The following is a 23,447-nucleotide window of genomic DNA, read 5'->3' on the forward strand; positions in this document are numbered from 1 at the left end:
ACTACATTAAACCTTCAATTTGTTGTGTTACCACATGAGTCTAACTGTTTTGCTTAAAATTCGATAAACAGTATAAACCCCGTTCTTCCGGGACACTATACACATACTCTGTGTAAATGACGTCTTGACGAGACACGCACTATATCCAATAAAAGCTTACGGCCTTGTTTGAGCGACGGGATTCACAACCAATAGTTTTGCGGAAATCGTTTGATTGACAAACATTGCAGCTGGAGTGGGGGAAGGGGTCGATGAAGTTGACGGAACCGCCATCTTGAAAAGTGCCCTCCGAAGATCTACATTTTCGCGCCTGTTAGAAACAGTTTTAAAGGCTTTATTTTCCTTACCAAAATTTAATCTTAGCTCTGTGTTAGTATCGCTAAGGTCCGACGCTGATGTTAAGATAAGCTACATGCTGGAGAGTTGGTGTTTACCCTTGTCTATTGGTAGGTACAATTGCAAGCTCATACACTTGGTGCTGAAGAGACGATTAGCCAGCAGTCTTTAGATAGCCGGCTAACGTTAGCTGGCTAGCAAAGAGCATACTTGGCCATCTTATCACTGCGCTGTCAGACTGTGGTTTTTCAAGCTAAGAGGAGGCTAACGTTAACATGGCACATTATTTTAAGGTACCTCGGAATCATACTTTTATTTTTTTGTCAAACCTGTCAGCCAGTTAATATTACCCTCATATGTGACATATATTAGGTAACTGGTTGAGTTCGATAGTACTTGGTTAGCTAACAATAGCTAGTGACGTTCCTTGTACCGGTGTGTTGTCTTTAACGCCTGCACCGTTAGTGGTAGATAGGTTTGGGCCTTAGGATGTAAACGAAAGGGTAATGACGTGAATTAAAAAGGCTACTATTTTGACTCGTGTTTAGCCGAAATGAAAGCTAACCGTATCTAACTGGGCCGTTGTGTTTTTGAGAAATGTTAACTTTGCGTTCGAATGTTGGTTAGCTGAAATGAAATACAACCAATAACGATTGCGCTGAATGACTGCCTTTACACATGCTTAAGGAAATGATATTTTTTTAAACCGCTCAGTCTGTTGGTTCGGAACTGATAGTCAAGCCCAGATGAACCAGGTGATTCTTGGTGAATATTATGTATTACCACCCAACTAAAATGTGATATCTTATTGCATGTGTATAGTTGCACTACATAGGCCTGAAATGTAGGTAGAGTTGGTATTTAGATTGATTTTATTACGGGCTCGTAATGTTTATGTGCCTACGGTATTTTTATTATTTTCGGTCTCTGGCGTATGTTAAACTGTTTTTGGGAGTGATAGTTTTATCAAAATACAGGCATTTTATAGTGTGAGTGTGGTGTAGTTGATGTGTCAGCTGCATTGCTGAGTTAACACAAAATTCATAATAGCAGAAATATAATCGGCATCCAGGATGTCTAGCCACACTTGATTTGCCAAAGTAGTTTGGGATTCACAGCAGCCGGTATCCTGTATGTTTATCACACGTAGTTGCTACAGTCTCTTAGTAACAAGTCACTGTTCTGAATATAAGTAGGAAGGTGCTTTGTACAGTGGGTGAGCTTGTGATTATAGGTTGTCTGTGGTACAGAACGGGTAATTAGAAGAACTTTTAGGTGGGAAATCAATGAATAGGGCAAATGATGAGAGGCTGCTAGTCACAAAGTGTTTAAAGATGCATACAATTTTAAATGAGGTCTTTGCTAAGCGATTTATCTGGAGAAGTACAGCTCAAAGCTGGTTTAAAAATTAAGAGAAGGTTTACCTCCTTGAAAGCAAAATAAAAAGAAATGGGAATGGATTAATACCTCTCAGTAATGTACAGTAATGTACGGAACTGGCACACATCTCAAGAGTGTCAACAACAAATATTCAGAATAGTTGCTAACAAGAGGTTTTAGTTTAATGTAACTTCAAGCTTATGTGAATATAGATGAAATCACAGAAAAGCTAAGACTTTAACAAATTTTCACAGGGATTTAATCAGACATCATAATCATATCATTAAGTCAGGGCTCTAGCATTGAAGAGAAGTGGACTGAAAGATGGCTTGAAAATAAAGGGTATTTACATTGGTCTTGATGGGTATTGTTTGTCACTTTTTCATATTTCTATTGCATGTTACTGAAGTTGTTTGACAACAGAAACTGAAAAACGTGTACAAATAAGAGCATTTCCTTCAGAGTATTTGTACTACACACATTCTTAACATGGGAAAAACCAGGAATTTGCAGCTTAGTTTAATTCCAGCCAATAGCAGCACTTCAGTCATTGTCATTGCCTTTTCATGTTGTCTGTCAAAATGTGGATGGAATAAGCTGTCACCTTTATAATGACCATGTTTTATATTGCTATTAAAAAGTTTTTGCACAATAATTAATTGGTTTTATTGCCTAGTTCTAATTATGAGGAACAGATTAAGTAGTAGAGTCATGTTAGCCTAGATGCACGTCTGCATACCCAGTTGGTGATGAGAAAGAGACTGGGGAGTTTATTTTTCAATGATGTCTGTTATATTAACAGACATCATTGGATGGATATAAGTTGAACAGTTAAAATAGTAATAAGTGAGAACTTGTGCCTTTTTGTTCTTTAAAGAAAGGTCACTCTTTGAGCTCTTTGTATGTGTGATATTTCTAAATAACTGTAGGTTATTGTAAGTTTCTTATTATTGGTGTTTAATGCCAGCTGGTTAGCCTCAGCTGGGAGTCATCTTGGGCCTTAGGTGGGCTAGTGATACATCATTGACATTGTCTCTTTGACTCACTTGACCACTGTTTAATATTAAAAACACTTAAATAAAACAAAAAAACAACTATTCCAAACATGCAAAGAAAATCTGTGTAGCAGGAGTACAATGTCTCCAAAATGCTAGGTCTTTCCTGTTGGCATTCTCCACGTTATGATAGCTCTCTGTAGCAACCAGTGTGTAGTAAACACAGAACAATGTAAAATGTATCAGGAGGTTGTCACCACTATCCAGTCCAGCTTTTTGAGTCAGGATGAGATGAATATCTGATCCAAATGTTGGGCGGGGCATTCTTAAAGCCTTTAAGTTATGTAAGCACTTCTAAATGCTACTGACTATAATAATAAAGTAGAAATCCAAGTAGAAACGTGCATACAAAAGAGGAGTGTAATATTAATTTTACATATATACTAGGGCTGTTCAATATAACCATATATATCGGATGACAATATGAAAACATCTATCGTTTCATATTAAGCTATCGTTTGTTTCGTGGTGTCGCAATAAAACTGTTTACGGCAATATTTTTCATCGTTTTGATGGTCCCTGTAGAATTTCTTATAGTTCTCTCTTTCTCTTATATTTAGTATAACCACACTATGGAGGGACAGGCGACTGTTTTTATGTGTTGTCGTTAGCAACAACAACGACCATCGCATGGCTACTCCATCCGCTTGTTTATTTTCCACATAAACCTTTTGGAATAAAGCTGAAGATCCTGTTGAGATTTTTCAAAATAAACTGAATCACATGAAGTAGTATGCAGAGTGGTTATGGATGAGAAGCTAAAAAGAGCCGTCGGGTGCTAAAAAATAAACGTTAGAACAGGCTTTTCCCCGCATCATGCTGTGTAATAAATACTCACAAAGAAAATTGTGGCCATTTCAACTTATGTAACACTCAACTCCAGGTACACGACGCCCAGCTGAAAGCACTTCACTCAAGTCGAGTTGCCCGAGATTCACAGAATTTACAAAAAAAGGAAAGTTTTTGTGATATATATCATTGTCGGGACGATAAATGTCTTATATTGGGATATGAGACTTTGGTCATATCGCACAGCCCTAATATATGCCCATCTGCTTCTGTCTTTATCCCACAGGTGTGTTCGTCTTGAACTGCTGTATGTGCGCTTTTTTTGAGTGTGTCCGTTACCACTATCTGCCTGCTTGCCCATCCGTCTGGTCAGCCTGGAATGGGCCACAACTCCCAAAGACTAGAACAAACCTCTTTTTAACCTGAGCTCTGCTGTGAGGACTCCAACATACTCACAGGTGAGCTGAAATAACTGTTACTCGATCAATTGAGTGATCCCTCAGTAAATCATTGCCCCTTAGATGAATTTCGATTGATAATGTTTCATTTTTGTGCTCATTTTAATGACTCACTTTTGCCCATAATCTGTTTTAACAGATTTGTGTCCTTTTTTTTCATATATGTGTATATTAAAGAACCAACATGTTTTGGAAATTTGACCTCCACACCACATCCCACATTGACACACTGCTGGAGAAGGAGGATGTGACGCTTACAGAGGTAATGGATGAGGATGATGTCCTGCAGGAGTGCAAGGCCCAGAATCACAAACTTGTGGACTTCCTGCTGAGACCACAGTGTATGGAGGACCTGGTTACCTTTATCACACAGGAACCCAGTACTGATGTTGAGGAAAAGGTTAAATACAAGTAAGGAAATGGTTATTAATTTTACAGTTTGACAAAAATGTATATTGACATCAGGAACATTTGACTGGCAGGATGCAGTTTTTCTGTAAACTTATCTCTGGTGCTAAATCAAAGTTGTGCAACTCCAGTGTCTAGTAAACTGCTGACATGTCCACAAAAGTTGAAATGTTAGCATGTTTGTTCACAAGGCCGGAAGAAACTGGTAAAACTGAGATTTGTCAGCTTTTCCTCAAACTTCTGATTATGTTGGAAAATCAAGTCGGGAAAACTTCACATCCAGTAGACAACAGGAGATGCTCTGCTTTAAAATCACTCATTGCTGGAAATACTATGGAAGTACTTGGACATATGGGACCCACTTGAGCTCATACCTCTAGAATTTCCTGCATTTAAATATTTATCTGCTTTGTAATGACCAGTGCTGTAACTATTGGAAAAACTCTAAAAAGGGCCTTTTTTTCTTTCTTTCTATTTTTTTTTTTTTTTTAACCCCTCAGGTATCCCAACATATCATGTGAGCTGCTTACATCAGATGTGAGCCAGATCAATGACAGACTAGGAGAAGATGAAAAACTGCTGATGAAATTGTATAGTTTCCTCCAAAATGAGCCGCCCCTCAACCCCCTCCTGGCCAGCTTCTTCTCCAAAGTTCTTTCTATTCTTATAGGACGCAAGCCTGAACAGGTAGGATGTTTGTTTGTTTATTTATTTTTTTATTTTCACCAATGATTCCATCATGTAAAAATACTGAGAGGATAATTGCTGTGGTACTTATAGGTGTAGCAAAGTCTGTTTAAATCGTTATGACAAAACCTTGTCTTGTTTTTATTTAAAGATAGTTGATTTTCTGAGGAAGCAGGAAGACTTTGTAGACTTGATGATAAAACACATCGGGACCTCTGCGATCATGGACTTGCTGCTCAGGATGCTCACCTGCATCGAACCACAGCAGCTACGACAAGATGTTCTCAATGTGGGTAACAACAAAGTGCTTCCCCTGCTTTGCTAGAAATGATATCCTCTCAGGCAGTTTACACTAGAATATTACAGTCCACGTTAAATTATATTGCCATCGGGTATAGTTTATTAACTGTTCTCAGTTGATGTTAAGTGGACAGCAAAGGGTGAAACGTTGTGAAGCCTTTTTATTTTTATGTTATGATTTGTTGACAAAGTTCTTTGTTTTTATTAGTGGCTGAATGAGGAGAAAGTGATTCAGAGACTGGTGGAGATGATACAACCTTCTCAAGATGAAGATGTGAGTTTCTTACATATTTTGCTCTGTACTTCCGGAAGTCACCAGGGTATTCGTCAGGGAGTATACTGGTACTTATTTAATCATTGAAGACATTAAGATGTAATATTTACTGATATTAAACAATACTATATAAAGTGCAGAAAGTCACCTGGAGGGGTGCTGGGCTCTGTACCTATGTGCCCTCGGTGAGAGGCCGGGTTGGGGTGGGGGTTTCTCCCGATGGGATTTTCTTCCTTGCACTTCCAGTCATTCTATTTAACTGTGGGATGACAGCATCATTGGAGAGTTGGCTCAGTAATCCAGGCCTGTGACAAATAGCCGCCTGGTCAGCTAGCAGCAGGGAAATACAAGACTGGAGAGCTTTTTTTTCCTTTTTTTTTTAAAGCTGGTTAGCAGTGTTTTATTTATTTATTTTTATCTTGATCACAGAGACACTCCAATGCATCACAGTCACTCTGTGAGATCATCAGACTGAGCAGAGACCAGATGTTCCAGGTGCAGGGCTCTTCAGAACCTGATCCACTTCTGGCCACACTTGAAAAGTATGTATTTGTTTCTTTACGAGAACTTGTCAGTATTGTACAGAATAAAACTATCTATGAGTACGTCATTGTTCAGTTTGTTTTTTTGTCTTCCTGTTTGTTAGCAGTCTGGTGTCCATTTTTCAAGATCTCATTTTCAGTTGTGTGTGATGATACCAAAAACTTTAATTTTGGTGAAATTTGGGTCAAGGTCACGTCAAATGTGAATATATCAGTGAAAACTTTATATGAGCCAGTAATTTTTATGGATAGTGTTCAAACTTAACAACAATATCCTAGTCCTTGGCGGACATGAGTACCTGGGTTGGCTAAGCATTAGAGTTTGATCTTCATTGTTAGCCCAAGGTCAAAATTTATGCTGTAAAATAAAAAAAAAATCAACAAACCATATCATATCAAGGGCATGCAGAGAGCTGTACAACACACTTTTTATTTTTTCAATACAACGCCCTATGGCATTGCAGTGACCCAATAAGAGGAAATGTTTTGTAATAAGTGTCATTTAGTATAGCCCTTGTCATTTAGGGGAATTACGCTTTGAGTGCTCTTGTTTTAGTGTGACGTAACCTTTGAAGTCAGATATAAGATTATTGTTGTGAATTTGATAAAGATCAACCAGATCAAACTTTAAATCATTCTCTTTTGTCTTTGTTTTTGTTCAATTTCATTGTCATTTTCTGCCATGCCAAAAACCTGCTTTTCCCCGTCTATGTGTCTGTTATCTTCCTCTTCAGGCAGGAGACAGTAGAGAAGCTGCTCTCTAATATCTTCGACAAGGAAAAGAACGAGTCTGCAGTTGTCAGCGTTATCCAGATTCTGCTCACATTGTTTGAGACGAGGAGACCAGCGTATGTCTTGTCCTTTCATCTGCCAGTTGATATTTTTAATTTGACATGGGTGGAGATTTTATAAATAAAGGCAATCAATAAATAAATTTTTAAACAATTTTAAAGCAACACAATACCTTTTGAAATAGGGAACTAAATACCGCAAACATTCTTTCTGTCTTTATTGCAGTATACTAAGTTTACTTCTCCTATTCGGATCCTTAAATCATATAGTCCCAGTCTGAATCATGGTCCAAACTGTACTGGCAAGGCAACATTGTTTTGTTTTGTTTTCTTTTGTGCACTAGTTCATGTGACTGGACATGTGTTGTAGGTTTGAGGGTCATATGGAGTGCCCCCCAGGGATGTCTCATCCATCATTCTCAGTGAACCACAGCATCCTAGAGGCTGTGAGACCCAGACTCAAAGACTTTCACCAGCTGCTATTGGAACCTCCAAAGGTAAAAACTCTATTTACAGCTGTGACTATTGCTCTGTTTGCAGATTATAGGTTGAAGATGGGTAGACTATGTTGTTGTTTCATTCCAAGTGTGCAAATATTGATTAATTGATAATACTTTATTTATCCCAAGGAAAATTGTTTGATGATACTATAGTAATACTAATAATACTGTACTATATATATTATAGACATTTGTAGTTAAGATAAACACTTTGCTTTCCACCATCAGAAGATTATGATGAAGACAACATGGGGGGTTCTGGACCCTCCAGTGGGCAACACCAGGCTCAATGTAGTCAGACTGGTCGCCAGTCTGTTGCAGAGCAACACACACAGCATCAATACAGAACTAATTAACCTCAACACACTCGGAGTTATACTAGTAAGTACTATCTAATTTTTTTTGGGGGGGGGGACTAAAATCAATGCAATGAATTTTGATTAGACAAGTTCAGAAATTTTCTGAAAATCTTTTGGGACATAAATTTTCCACAGAAGTCCAGTTCAAAGTTTTTGGTCTAAAGCTGAAAATCCTAACTTGCACAATTAACAGAAACTTTTATCCCTACATTGCAAACTTCCACACCGTTCAAGTCAATGTCCAATCCCAGTAAATTGTTGCATCCCGATGTTATGCAGCCATCTGCCACCAGATGGAGCATTGTTGGTGAGAAACCACAAATCCATTAATTGACGTTTCCTCAGATAAACTGGAGGAGGTGACTGATAAGAGAGCGGTCTGGGCTTCCCTGCTGCCCAACCCCAGATAAGCAGAAGAAAGTGGATGATTTAACTTTTTGTTGTTTTGGATTTTATGTTTTAGCAATGTGGTTGGCCTGAATTTTCAAACGGCCTGCATCATTCATAATGCATGACACATTGCTCATTACATTACAGTCTTCCGTGTTTTTTGTATTGTTTTTTTGTTTTAATAAAAAAAAAAAAAAAATACTTCTACCATTCTTAACTGGATGGCCAGATTTAAGCTATCACTTGTCATGTACAGTGGCGATGCACAGGGAGCCTACATGTTCACCATAATCCTGTTATAAGATCTCAGCCTGTGAGGAGACATGACAAATTTTTCCTTCATAGCTTGTGTCAGCTATGTCAGCAAAAAAAACCCTGAAAAACTTTTGGTTGTGGTTCCCCCCCTAGTTTTACTCTGTCTGTCAGTTTACTAATGCATCTCATTTTGTACTTGTTTTTGTTTTACTCAACAGGATATGTATTTCAAATACATCTGGAACAACTTCCTCCACATTCAGGTGGAAATCTGCACAGCCATGATACTGGCTATGCCTCCTGCCCCCATAGACATCCAACCAGACACAGAGTCAGAACACGTGAAGGAAAGCATCCTCATCAAACATGTAAGATTGAAATACTAGAAGGGGAAAACAACACTTTTTAATGTTTTTTTTATTATTATTATATAAAACAATAATAAATAAAAGATGAGTTTTACAGATAAACTGAGTAATCGCTCCATAACCTGTTTATACAGGTCTATACGAGCAACAGACTTACTGTCCAGATTACAGACTTGGAAGTTAACTATGCGTCACACGTGAGCTGTCTGTCAGATATTTCTTTGGTGTATTTAGTATCTTGTATTTTTCTCCACCAGCTGTTTCAAAAGTGCCAATTTATACAGAGAATCATTGATGCCTGGAGCTCCAATGAGAAAGAACAGTAAGTATTCTTGTTTGCACTAAAAGCAAAATGCTTGTGTTGTATTGGTCATGGTGCTAGCACCCTATGAAGTATGCTAATACTACTATTGAACCTTGTTTTAGGGCAGAAGGTGGGCGGCGACGAGGCTACATGGGTCACCTGACCAGAATAGCCAACTCTATAGTGCATAACTGCGACAAAGGCCCTAATGGACCGCAAATACAACAGCTCATCTCTGGTAAGGAATTACATTTCTCTGAGTGCTCATCTAGCACCATCATGTGTTGTTACCTTCCTGTAAAGTGTAGGTTTATCATCGATAGGTCTCTACTGACCAGGAACACATCATCAGTGGAGTAAAACCCTAAACCCTAAACCCTAGCTCATATTCCCCTTCGTTACACTCGTCTTTTAGGAAGGACAAAAAGCACCTCCATGTGAGGGGAAAGAGAAGAGCTGGCTTTAAAACACAAGAAACTGTGGAATAGAATTTGCAGCATGAATGTTTTGTTTATTATCTGGGTTTTATAATTATTGGACACTAAAATCATAACTGAAAATAAAGTGAGAGATGTGCTTACCCATAATTTGAGAATAACAGTTTTTACTACTTAGCTGTAAAAGGGCTCAGGGGGTAGCACTGTCTGCTGCCAGTAGTTTTGATAGTTGTGGTCTTTATGTTGATGTAGTGTGTGTGTGTGTCTATATAAATTTCATGTCTGTGACAGAGCTCCCTGCAGAGGATCGAGAAAAATGGGAATCTTTTATTTCTGGACAGCTGGCTGACACAAACAAAAGAAACACTGTTGACTTGGTGAGTAACAATACGAACATGAAAACGAGTAAAGCTTTCAGGTTTGTTTTCATGCTGAACTATTTAACCGCTAAAGTGTTTCGTCATAGTATTAAAATGTTTTTAATGTAAATTTTAATTGAAAATACACTGCTAGAACACATGAGGAAAAGATGAGCCAATGATTAAGTTTAAAATATACTGTCCAGCAAGACATTAAGAGTCAGTAAAACTATTATTATGAAGTTGAACTTTAATGTCAGCCAGACTGATTTCCCTGGGAACAAATGAAATGAACCAAGCATCACCTGTATACAGCACTTAAGTAAATTCTATCCCATGTTTATCCTCCAGTCAAAGGTGAGGTCAGATGTTGGGGTCTGTTGACAAGCTGCTGTGACAGTTTCAGTATTTCATGATGCACTGTAACACAGGAACCATGAGATGATAAAATAGTGAAATAATTGATTATGCTTTTATTAAAAGTGTACTTCTAATTTTAATATATGCACAAATTATAATTTAATGATTATGTTATTTAATTTTGGTACTCTTGGCACTCCATAAGCAGGATATCATTTTGTATTAAATGTCATGTTTTCTCAGGTAAATACACACCACATCCATTCTTCCAGTGATGATGAGGTGGACTTTAAAGACAGTGGCTTTCACCAAGACTCGTCTCTTCAACAAGTAAGATTTAAACACCGATTCAAATGAATGAAGGCACACAAAGCAGACCCATGGGCACAAAGACCCAGCTCATGTAGAGGTAGCCTTTCTGCCTAGAGGGCCAAATCAAAATCTTCTATATATTCAAAGTTACTGTCAAAAAGTATTTTTGATGATTGGGGGGAAAAAAAACCCTCAGAAATTTAAATGTGCAGTACATACATAGTCAACTTAGTTTTACATTTTGTCCACTCCATGCTCAACAAGAGAAATTGAAGTCCCCCAAAGTGCATCAGGTTATTTTGTTTGTTTTTAGGGTTTTTTTCTTCCCCTTTGACTTGGCCAGCTGTTGATTTCAGTGGGTACCCTGTGTCCATGGGTCCTGCACAATAACGCTGTCATCAGTGTAGCAGTAGAAAATTCAAAAATTAATGTCCTCTAAACATCTGTCTAATGTATGTTATGTGTGTGTGAATATAGTGTGTGTATACATGTTCTTTGTACTGCAAGTAATGACCATTTTTGGTGTAGAGCCAAGAGTATATCATTATCGTTGGTCCTGGGTTTTGCCAGGCCTTTTCTGATTATCAGATGCAACAAATGACGTCCAATTTTATTGAGCAGTTCGGCTTCAATGACGAAGAGTTTGCTGATCAGGACGATGTTGTGGAGTGAGTACTTTTCCTACATTTGCTATTTAAGTATTACCATGTAACACAAAAGGTACATCACACCACACTACAAGCTGGTGGGTCATTTTTTTCACTGTTAATTCATTCAGTTATAGAATATGTGCATATGACTTTTAAAATAAAGTTCTTCAATTTAATTTCTTAATTTTGAGTCATTCATTGGCTTGTGAAGGATTCCCATTCCAGGCCTAAACTCAATTTCAAAAGCATAAAGCTTTTTTTTTTCTGAGTAACTTAGATTTTCATTTTTATATAGAAAGAAATGTCATCACCAGCGACACCATTTTATGTTTTATCATTAGCCTGGTGCAAAAATTGGCTCATAGCAGAAATCATATCCACCTTTTTCTGCTATCTTGCGCCGCCTCTTTTCTATCTTTCTTAGGGTGAGCTGGAATGGGCACGCTTGTGGTTTTGCCTTTCATGTCACTTGTTTTTCAAAATGCCTGGGAGTGGATCAGGGAAATACAGCTTTCTTACATAATCTTAGGCTTCTGGGACCTAAAGTTATTCTTGTAACTTTTAGTTATAAGAATAAGTTTTCTCTTTATCTTCTTTTCTTCCTCTTTATTTAAAAAAAAAAACTATAAACACTTACGCTTATGCAGTCAATCTCCAGAGAAGTATGTGTGTTTACGTGTGCTTAAAAATAGTAATCCTGATTGGTTGTATTCAGAAGGGGGAAAATGGCATCAATAAAGAGCTCAGGTAGGTAGCTATATGAACACCTGTCAAAAAGCAAGCTTGTTAGAAACATAAGACTCACACATGAGAGACGCGTAAATACATTGAACCCAGAGCATTGGCAAACCTACCTTAGTGAGTGAATGTTTCCCAGCAAGGCTAAAATTGCACATTGACCATAGATATGACCTCTATGAATTCTGTTAAGCATAATATTATTTAATGTGATTGAACTCTATGTTATGAAAATTTGACAAGACTCTTTTAGAAAATAAAGCTGTAATTAACTGATGTAGCTGATGATGCTTCTGCTCTAGCTAATCTAAAGTGTCTAAAGTGGTGTGCCTCCCGTGCCACCATGATGCCTGGAACGTATTTGATGTAGCCTAAAAAAAGAGAGGACTTGACTTTCCTGTAGAGATGTACACAGCATACAACCTCTGCTTCTTTGCTGTAAAAGAACAGTGCATTGTATACAGGCGCTAGATCCATCATTTTTTCATTATTAGTTGGTTCAATAGTGTATATACAACAGCAATATGCATGATGAGTTTTATATTTATTTTCATCTTTGTTAGAACTAGTGTAACAATATTTTTTTGTATGCACTGCAAGAAAAAATCCATACTTGGGCACACTCAAAAAATGATTGATATTGATATGTAGTCACATAATATTTTGGGGAAAACTTACCATCCACTAAGCAGAGTAGAGACTAACAATGTTGGGTTCCTTGTAGAACAGCATTGTTTCCTCTACCTGGAAATGTAGCTTTTCTTAGCTTAGTCAGTTTAAAACACAGAACAGAGACATAAAGAATAAAGTGGTGATTAAAAATGGTTTATTTTTGTACTGGCTGCCTGAACTATTAAACAAAGTTTTGCTATGTCCTGGAATTTGTCAGTGTGGGGTCATTTGGAGACAGGTTAAAGGAAAAACAAGTGCCTTGATAAGGTGTTGTACCACCAGAAATTCCATTGTGACTTGGCATTGTTTGTCCAAGTGTCCAAGTCTATGAAATTCTAAACAGTGGTTAAGCAGCACAAATGATATTCTCTCATTTGGAGTTTTGATGACGCCAAAAGTTCAGCTGGCTTTTGAATCTGGCAACTAAAGGTCATGGTGTATGAGTCACATCAGTCATACTTATTAACGCCTTTATTTCCCTATGGATGGGAGCATTAACATCTCGGCAACAACTTGCATCATTGGGAGTGCTTCATTGGTTAAAAAAAGATCACTCTACAACTTAAATGTTTCCCACATAACGGCCAAAAGATTCCCCCATCGTAGGAGGGAATCTGGGGTTTTTCCTTTAATTTGTCGCTTGTCTGTATGTGGATGCCTAACAACTCTAAACTAACTCAATAAAACTCTGTTCTCTTTAACCTTGCAGTATTCCCTTTGATAGAATATCAGACATCAATTTTTCACTGAATACAAATGAAAGTGTAAGTACTTTGATTATTAATCTAAAATTCATAATGTTGAGAGTAAAACTCTCCTTTTTAAAGGCATGTTGTGCATATCCTGATGTTGATATTAATTTGGAAGCAGATGTCAAGAAAGTGAGAAAATAAAACTGCTGTAGAATACAAACCTTGAAGTAATTTTTTTCGTACTTTAAACAAGCCCTAGGTATGCTTCAGGAAAAGAAATGACAGCATAATGCTGTGAAAGGTGCCTGAGGCCTGCTTTCTAAGTGAAGCCTAGGGTTTTGATCTGTAAGTGTGGTTTAGGCACAACCGATGACTCTAATTTTGGCCTGTGTGTAAATTTCCTCCAGGCAAATATTGCTTTGTTTGAGGCACGCTGTAAGGAGAAAATCCAGCAGTTTGAAGATGCTGGTTCAGATGAAGATGATATCTGGGATGAAAAAGATGTCACCTTTGCACCAGAGGCACAGAGACGCCCCAGGTCAGTCAGAAACACATGCACCAACTAACTGAACATTTTTTTTTGCAATCTCATACTGAATTAACCTTTTATTACCTTAATGTCCTCATTATACTATCTCTCCACTTGTTTTTAAATTATTTATTAATGTATTCATTGACTTTTTGGGGGTGGGGTTGCCTTTATTATTATATGATAGCATTAAACAGCACTATCAAGTCAAACGTGGGCATAGTTGTAGTACTGTCAGAGCAAGCTGGTACGGCTGTGAACCATGTGCCACCAGATTTTGAACAGCTAAAACATTCAGTTGATAGGAATGATATAGTAGGTTTTCTCATTTATTCATATGGACACTGTATTTGATCTTATAGTGATTAATTTAAAACTCTTTTTAGTCTTGTTTAAGTATAATTTGCTTTTTGTGTGACTGCTTTGTGCTGCTATAGTCATCAAAATACTTGTATTATCAGCTTGTGTTACTTCAGCATTTTTTTAATACAATAGTAATCATAATATTTATAATCAACATAATATGAATAATGTCATTGGTACTAGACAAGAAACATTTATAGGTTTGTCAGTGTTATTTGTAAATCACACACAAATTCACTCACAATGGAAAGATGAGGTAAATGAGAAAGGTGAAGCTCATGTGGCTCTGAATACATATTTTAGTGCACAAAGGCCAGCATTACATACTTATTATGCAAAATACAAAAAAAGAATGTATTTCTGTGAACTTTATGTAGGAGCATGTATACAGATAAATGGTTTTACAAAACGCCACCAGAGCAACCTGTTAATTTAAGCTGTATCACAAAAATCCTGATATCACTTCCCGCTGAATTGTAAATGCTTTTTTTGTTTGTTTGTTTGTTTTGTTTTGTTTTGGTTTTTGTTTATTTGTTTTGTTTTGTTTTTTAAAATCTCACTTACAGTATAAAGAAAACAGCTCAGATCTTTATTCTAATGCTTGATCTGTCCATCACAGGAGTTCAGGCAGCACAGACAGCGAGGAGAGCACAGACTCAGAGGAGGAGGACGTGAAGAGGGATCAGTTTGAAGCTTCCAATCCCAGCAACGATGACAGAATGGAAGTTGACACAGGTTTGTGGTTTTGAGAAGACCACATGTAAGACTCAAGTACACAATGGTAGCCATAATGACAAATTGTCACAAGAGTTTTTATTTTATTTTTTGCCTCAACTTGATTTTAGGATCAAGATTAAACTAGGATTAATTTAAAGTTATAGTGTGTAAAATCTCACTGCTTGTCAGTAGATTGCTGTCAGCTGAGTGTTAACCCCTCCCAGTTCTACTGAATAATCAACTATTTTAGATCAACCAAGAAGAATCAGTAACGGCTGCTTTCATTTTCTCCATAATGGCCGCTTCCAACTGGCGTGTTTCTACAACTGTTTGTCATTTTTGTACATACTAAAGCATATTTGAATAATATCAACAGTAAATTACGCAATAAGAAATAAATTACAATAAAATAAAAAAAAAAACTGAGCCAGTAAAATATTTTGCAGTACTTTACTTTTTTTTTTTTTCTTTTTTTACCCCCCAGCAGGTAGGCATTGCATTGTGTAAGCACAATAATTAATTTGAGTTTTCAGTTTATGTGTGAATTAAAACTTATATATTTGGGGTTGTTTTTGTTGTTGTTTGTTTTGTTTGTTTGTTTAGGCCCAGTGTGGACGGCAAATTTTGATGATATCCCTATGGACACGGGTACATCCACAGCTTCAAACTCCAACCCCAGCAACCCAGCTGCATCCTCTCCCTTGTCCTCCACCTCCCCTGAGACAGCATGGAGCTCCTCTCCTCCACCTAACTCAAACTCAGAAACTGGCTGGGCTGATTTCTCCAACTTCACTCCTGTCAGGTAAGATGACCTGACTTACCATGGGTCTGTTTTTCTGTCTGCAGTGTTGCAGTTTATGGAATAAATAATTTTGTTTAAGATAGTCTTGGAACTTTAAAGTGCTTAATAAATTTATATTCCTCTTTCAGCCCCAAAGACCCCCTGAGATGCAACTCTCCTGTTGCTATGGAAACCAGCATAGAGACAATGGACCCTTTAGGGGTTAACGCACCCATGCAGTCTGAAGGTGAGATATGCACAAATGCATGTTCTTGATAATAGAAGGAAAATTATGGGCATCCTTGCCATCTGACAAGGGAAGTATCCAGAATTTCCTGAACTTGAAGATGTTTCTTATATTTCTTATATCTTTCTTAATGTCACCCATGTTGGGGTAGCTGTTGATGCTAAAACAGTCTAATTGACGTTGATTTGATTAGACCTGACACCTAATGTCACATTTCTTAACATCCCTCAGACTGTGATGGCTGGTTGGGCACGAGTGTGGCTTCTCCAGCTGCCTCTTCACCTAGTGATTGTGGGAGCTCTAAGACAGAGGAGGAAGCACCTAGCTCTGAGCACCGCAGCATCACAGAAACGGTCATCAATGGCTCCATGAAAGAAACAGTCAGTCTCACTGTTGATGCCAAGACTGAGACCGCCGTTTTCAAGAGGTTCGAGAATCACTTGCACACAAAAGAATTATGCTTCAGACTTATGGTGATGAGAGTGGGGCCAGTGCCAGTTGGAATTCTGTGGTTATAGGGATGGGTTGGCTGGTTTTAACTGGTGTGTCTTATGGTGGGGGGGCTGGCTCATTGTAGCTTCATGCCAGAAGAAAAACTCTTAAGCTACTGAAGTAGTCCTGCTTTGTGAATAACTCATCTTAACTAGGCTGTAGTCAGTGTAAATTCTTAAAAATTGTTATCACTTTAAGAATTTACTTATTTATGAATGAACTTTTTATGTATTTATGAATACAATCCCTGTTTAGTTATCTGTGCCTCAATGAGGATCAGAGGCTGATCTGATAAATGATTCCTACTTGAGCTGGTCATTGCACTGCCGTAAAGAAAGGGGCCTTTTGACTGATTCAGTTTTTAACACTGACCGTTCTTTCTTCCACTGTCTAGACTGTAGTGACTGTAGCTAACACAAGTTCTTTACACTATTGGTGTTTTGAGACTTTAGATACAACCACTATAGATCCTGTGACATTTAATTTGTGTGCGCTGTCATGGGTTAGTGTAATGCGACATGATAATGTGGACAGCAGAAAAAAGGATTTTTTTGGGGGGGGCGGGGGTGTTAGGGTTGATATTTGAGCATTTGAACACTAGTTTATTTGTTTGTTTTTTACTCCTTGATAGCCGTTTGATGTTCAAAAATCCAAAGTAACTGAGGTCTTGCCTTATACAAACTGGGAATACCAAGGTTTGAAAGCCACTTTTACGTCCTACAAGCTTGAAAAGTGCCTCATAAAAAGTGCCTTTCATAGTGAAATCCTTGTTTCCTGAACAGTCAGGTTTTAAAGTTGGTTGTCCTCTGTCCTTCCGTCCCTTTGTTGATGCTGCATCATATTGTCTGTCTGTCTGAGTTGATAACAGCAGTCTATTGAACTGAGCGACACTTACAATCTGAGCTTCCCCTCTCTCTCTTGCTGTGCGTTGTGGGTGTGGTCTTCTTCAGAGTGTTGAAATCTTATCGGTATGTACAGCCAATCAGAGATCAGCCTGCAGCCGTGATGTAGTCTTGTTGTCACGTCAACCACCAACTTTTCTTTCGGAATTTTGATCTTCTTTGGTTTCAACTCCTTGTTTGTTTATTTCATTATCTCCATTCTGCATGTGTTTTTACCAAAGGTGTGTTTTTTTTGTTTTGGTTTTTTTTTTGGGTTTTTTTGTTTGTTTTTTTTAGTGCAGTTTTTTTTTTTCCTTTTTAATTTTGCCTTGATCTTATTCAGATTACTCTTATTCTAACACTGCAACACAACCTCATTCTTGGCTGAAATGTCCCAAATGAAATTGGCCCAAAGTAGAAACCAGTTCTCTGAAGTGGCCTCAGTTGGATTTTTATTGCTTACATACAGCTTTCTAAATATTTTTCTCCATATGCTTGTTTCATCGGTGTGCTTTTCCCATAGCTGCCTTCTTTTTGGCTTTGGCAAATAGACAGTGTGTCCATCCTGCGATTGCAACTTATTAGAGTGAAAAACATTACTGCTTTGATCATTACTGATGAGCAAAATACAAAAGCAAAATGTGGTGATTGTATTTTGACTGAAAAACTACTTTAATAAGGAATAAAAACATGTACACGTCACAGCTCACTCTTCACATAAGAATACAAAATTTGATATTGGCTGTAATACAGCCATTCTAAATATAACAATAACTGAGGTAGTTTAAAATAGAAAGATTGGTGCTTTCATGTGCTGCTAATTGAATCAGATTTCAAAACAACATGTACAAAGGACTGCTATTAATGAAAATATCTTAATAAAACTTTCCGAATTATAATTGACAAAATATTCAGACATAGAAATCCTGTGTAAATGCAATTCATAAAGTTGCAGTTAAAGTTCTTTTTTTTCTGTACTTTAAATACCAGAAAGTAAGTTTTTCTCTTTTTTGGTACTTGACTAAAATTACATTTACACAAGCATGACTATATGAGTTTGAATGTTTTTGTGAAATTGTAAAATTCTGTTTTTAAACATGTAACTGACTGCAGATTTTTAACAGGAGACCATAGATATTTGTTTTCTAATTTTATACATTCTGGGTACCCGTTATGTAGCACCTTTTAAATGTTTGAGTAGATTTGGATGTTTGTGAGTGTTTTTAGTTTGATTGAGGCCTCATCAAGATGATTGGTGGTTCTCTGAGACAAAGCAAGACTGACGGCTGGTACAAACAATTTTGGTCTAATCAGTCTCTAGGCCTGTTTACTGTTTGCTTGCTAGCAACAAAGTAAAGACTATCATAGCTAAACAATCCAATCTGTTGACTTTCTCCATTTGCTGTACATTTTGATGCTTTTCCTACATAGACATCAGAGGTGTTCCATTTCGACATGACCATCCTTTGTTTTACTGTTCTTTCTGTCAGTCAGTTCAGCATGCTTCACTGTTGACATCTCACTGTTGTAATGGTTGGTGTGTTTTTGTGGAAAAAGTGACTAATTGGAAGAGATTCATACCAATGTATTAATGCATATGCTGTGTACTTATGTGTTCCAGTGATGAAGAGAAGATTGCTTCTTCAGAGAAGTACTCAGTAGTGGAGTATGTGGAGTCAGAGAGAGCAGGCATCAACAGCTCAGCCACAGCCTGCTGTCCTAAAACTGGGTCAGATATAGCACACACAGTCTCACACTCACCACTTAAGTTTGTTTTTGTTTGTCTTATAAAAAGCCAGAGTCAGCACGTGCTCTGCAGTGCTCAGCGGTCATCCGTCACACATTTGTCCCTGAAATGTGCACGACTTTGCAGTATTCATTGCTACTATCAGATGCGCTTGCAGAATCTGATAGTGAGATTTTTTTCTTCATGACTTCAAGTGCATTAATAGTAATGAGTCATCACATTCATCATTTCTGTTATATCGCCATCCAGATGCATCTAGCACCTATGCCAGTGCACCTTTTTTCACTGTGCTGTGTGAATAACTGCAGGCCTTTCCATTTTGGTTATGGATGAGCCTGGAAAATAAAAGATGTGATTGAAAATTTGTAAATTGCTTTTGATTAAAAAATAGTGAGCTAAACAACAAAATAAAAACTTCTTTCCTTCCTTTTTCTATTGGATTAAACCTTTTCCAGAAAGCAGGTCATTTAAAGTCTAGGAATAGTTCCAGATTACCTTCAAAGTCTGCTTTGCATCAGCTCAGTGAATCAGGTATTAAAACAGCACGGCAGACAGCTCCTTTGGGCTCTGTGCCAACAGTTAGAGATAGTTGGGGTTTGGGGGAGAAATCCCGACTGAGTAATCTACTCTTGTAACAAAACCTCTTAAGTCAGAGTTGAGCATTGCACCCACAAAATAAGTTCAGTATATTATTCCTGGCCAATCAGAGCTTGGTCAGTTGCTCTATTGACTGGAATTTATTTTATGTATTTTTAAGAAATTATAGGTGTAGTAACTGATAAATGACAAAACAAAATTTTATGTTGCTGCAAGATAAAAATTATCTTGAGCTGCTTTCCATTACAGCCTTTTCTTAACCATTTCACGTGTTCTGGTATTGTAAACTGAATATTTTGTGTTTCTCTCCTTATTCGTGTCCTGGTAAGTAGTGAGAAATGTCGACCCGTTGTGGAGGTACCCAATGGTCCCCTGGAAGAAATGTCCCCCACAGAGGAGGCCAAGTAAGTCTGACTGCCTTTGTGATTCAAGTTTGAATTTCATTAGAATATAATCAGTCTCTTCGTAGTCTTTATTTATGCAGTGATATTTATTTCCTTCTGTCTTCAAAAGGTTCCATATCTATATCTGATTCCTCTTTTCTAGGCTCGACAGAAGTTCTGTGTCCTCTGAGCCAGCTGTAAATGGGCCAGCATGAGAGTCACTTAATGCCTGCCAATGGCCAGCCTGTTCTGCCATGCAGGGCCTTTCTCCTGGTCAGCCAGCAGAGGCTGCTGCTCACAGCTGTTCCAACCACATGCCCCATCAGGACCAGCAATACTCCCATCGTCTCATCACTGAAAGACAAATGGGCAGACAGGTGTACAGACACAGGATGGACTAAGAAGTAAAATGAGAGACACTCAAATGGATACGGAATAATTTCTTTTCTGCATTTGTTTATATACTATTGTACTTAGGAGGTGATGTGTGACTGATATCCTGACTCCCAAAATTAAATAGTAATGTTGCGATGGTTAAGGAAATGATTGTATGAATAAAATATTTTATAAAAGGAAAATGTATACAGAAGCATAAGTTGAATTACCACAGAGAGGAATAGTTGATTCATGATCCAACTAATCACCATGTTGTTGTTATTGGCTGCATAACAGGCTGACACTTGCAGTTAGAGCTATATTTAAAATTTCTCCCCCACCGTTGATCTGTCTCTGAGCAGAGGTGCTCCGACCAATTGAAACAGTTTTATTTTTGTTGCAGCTAATTGCAAATGATTTTTCTCTTGTGATCTTCTGCATTGAATAACATTTGATGAGCTGTTTTGGTATGTTTCTTTCTAATTTATTATGGAGTTAAGATTGTAGTAACAAAAAGGGAAAAAAATGACCATAGAGATATACCAACGGTCTCTTTCTAACTGGCTGTTTTCATGCTAACTAGGTTCTTGCCTCGCAGCTGGAAGGCTAAAGAGGAGATGTTTGTCACCACAGCCTAAACTAGGAGCTATAAATTCATTAAGAGTATGTTCGTTTTTTGTTTTTATCGCAAGTGCTCTTCAGATAACTGGTTTTCAGTTTGCTGGGTCTCCCTTTAGATTGCATTATATTTAAAAAAAAAAAAAAAAAAAAAAAGTCGTTCCAAGTTGAATATTCATCTCCGATGTGCAGAACTGTCAATTCAGCCTGCTACTATAGTAAAATTGAAAGGCATTTAATTGCCAAACTATACACAGAAATAGAGGATAAATTTATTTTTAAAAAATTAAATATTGCCAAAACACACAGCTGCCACATGGGGTAGGGCCAAACAACTACACAATCTCAGCACTACAGTCCGTAACTCTGCTCTGTCAGCTGTAGAGGGCGAGCAGATGGAGCTACTATTTGTAGTCCCACCATCTCGGCATTAGAAAGATATTGACTGGCAAGGCTTGGCTCTGGAGGTTTCATCTATAGGTAAGAAAGTGTTGGTTTTCAAAATACGATTTTTAAGTCAATATTTGTACTTTGGTCAGCTCAAGTGCACATACTCTATAAAAAAGGTTGCAGTTTATTTCTCATTGAGTGGCATACAGCATTTCTGGTGTGTCCTAGGGACAGCACTTTGCATGCCTCATAGATCATGTGGAAGCTGTGTGTTTTCTGCGTTACCTTTTGCAAGGTTGTCTTGTGTCCACCCTCGTGGGCTTACATGTGACAATCAGGTGAAATTGTTTCAGCCAATGACTGTGTGCCAACAGGTGACACTGTTTAGACCGTACAGTGGGTGGGGTGGGGGTACTGATGTAGAAAGTTTTGACAAAAAAATTAAATGGTGACTTCAAATGATGTAGTCTGTCAGCCAGTCTAATCAATGAAAGCAAACATTCCTGCTAGATTACTTTGTAATATGAATGGTGACATTTTACTTTTTACCTGCAAGTTTTTAGGATAAAATGATAAGGATTACTTTTACAGTTATCACATCAGGCGCTCTGCAGTGTTTTAGCGTCTGGTATGTGTTCATGTGTAAGTTATTCCTGCAGAGCAGGAGGTCCAGCTTGAGTAAAGCACCCAAGTTTGAAACAGTTTTATTTCTATTTTCATTGACTTCATTCTTGTTCAGCTATATTTTTGTTGGGAATCGTTCTTCACTTTAAAACCACATTCATAAAGCATTATTTGGAAAATGGTTTGATTTATTTTGGTCTCTAGTTCTAGAGGTGGCGGCTGGATCCTGAGGTGTATGTTTTGTTTTGGGGGTTTTTTCTTAACATTATAAGTGTTTAACTTTTCTTTTCTTTTTTTTTTTAATTGGACCAACCGTTGGTGCCCCGGGCAAAAACAAACACTGGCTTATCTTGATTGGCACTATTGCTGCAGAATGTGTCCACACAGGTTTGACTTTTGTATTGAGCACTAAATGCACCAATCACCAATACTTGTAGGATTTTAAAGTGGACTTGTGTCATGCTAGTTTCCAGCTCTGTTCTTACTCTTGGACACCTGGACAACCAACCTAAACTGCTGTGTAACCACCTGACTTAGAATAAGGAGCTGCAGATAATGTGATGGTAAAAAAACAGACTTCAACTTGTCTTCCCTTCTTTGCTGTAACCCCATACTTTGCTCTCACCAAATTAGTTGAAACGTGGTTCCTAAGGAAAATGGTTTTGTGACTTGGTTTTCTGTACCAGGATTGGAAAGGAAATGAGAGGTTTACAGGTAATGGTTCACATTTACTGCTCTGTTCAGTTCTGCATTATTTCTAGACTGTCAAAGGCACAACCCATTTTTTGTTAGATTAAAAATGTCAGTGGAAACTTGAGTAGGTTTAATATACTGATGTATATTAAATGGTGGTAATCGCACCCATTTCCTCTTGTGCTTTGCTTTGAAAACCAGCACAACATTTTGCACAAAACTTCTAGTATCACCGAGACCTAATTAGCAACGTTACGGTAAATGTGAGAAATAGTTGTGTGAAAGTTAACTGAGGTTTTAAGATATTTCTCCATTAGAATATTTGGAGTTGGCGCAGTGGGGGTTGCAGTGTTTAATTGCTCATGTCAGACCACATGACACATTTGTGCTTCCAGTTTAAATGACAAACACGCCTTTGTCATTGTGCCTGTTTTAAAACCGAAAACTGAGTTTTCCTACGCGGCTTCAAACCATCCTCCTCCTAACGGTTATTTCGCTCCGGAAGCTGTATGCGTCATACACAAACGATGAGGATGAGAGGAGCCTACATGGTTGTTTCTCTGCTGCATTATTTGAACACTGCCCCCAAGCGAC

General features: G+C 37.8%; 1 protein-coding gene across 5 annotated transcripts; it reads left to right on the forward strand.

Moving 5' to 3' along the window:
* The first annotated feature begins 233 nt into the window (after nt 1-233).
* Nucleotides 234-22,742, forward strand: ppp6r3 (protein phosphatase 6, regulatory subunit 3). Of its 5 annotated transcripts, none has more exons than XM_031753510.2 (25): nt 234-446; nt 3,847-4,018; nt 4,196-4,429; nt 4,927-5,113; nt 5,265-5,402; nt 5,622-5,687; nt 6,117-6,229; nt 6,964-7,077; nt 7,391-7,517; nt 7,749-7,901; nt 8,743-8,892; nt 9,150-9,214; nt 9,319-9,434; nt 9,925-10,010; nt 10,596-10,682; nt 11,253-11,332; nt 13,434-13,488; nt 13,824-13,954; nt 14,928-15,043; nt 15,629-15,827; nt 15,956-16,053; nt 16,285-16,480; nt 19,048-19,155; nt 20,100-20,174; nt 20,317-22,742. In XM_031753510.2, exons 3-25 carry the CDS (start codon nt 4,203-4,205, stop codon nt 20,366-20,368), a joined length of 2,739 nt encoding a protein of 912 aa, XP_031609370.1. In that variant the 5' UTR covers nt 234-446; nt 3,847-4,018; nt 4,196-4,202; the 3' UTR covers nt 20,369-22,742. The 5 variants fall into 5 exon arrangements, with proteins under 5 accessions (XP_031609370.1, XP_031609365.1, XP_031609371.1 ...); XM_031753505.2 differs by having other exon boundaries at nt 235-446; nt 11,235-11,332; XM_031753511.2 differs by having other exon boundaries at nt 235-446; nt 11,286-11,332.
* The last annotated feature ends 705 nt before the right edge of the window (nt 22,743-23,447 follow it).

Source organism: Oreochromis aureus, linkage group 7, assembly GCF_013358895.1.
Source record: "Oreochromis aureus strain Israel breed Guangdong linkage group 7, ZZ_aureus, whole genome shotgun sequence".
NCBI classification, from domain to species: domain Eukaryota; kingdom Metazoa; phylum Chordata; class Actinopteri; order Cichliformes; family Cichlidae; genus Oreochromis; species Oreochromis aureus.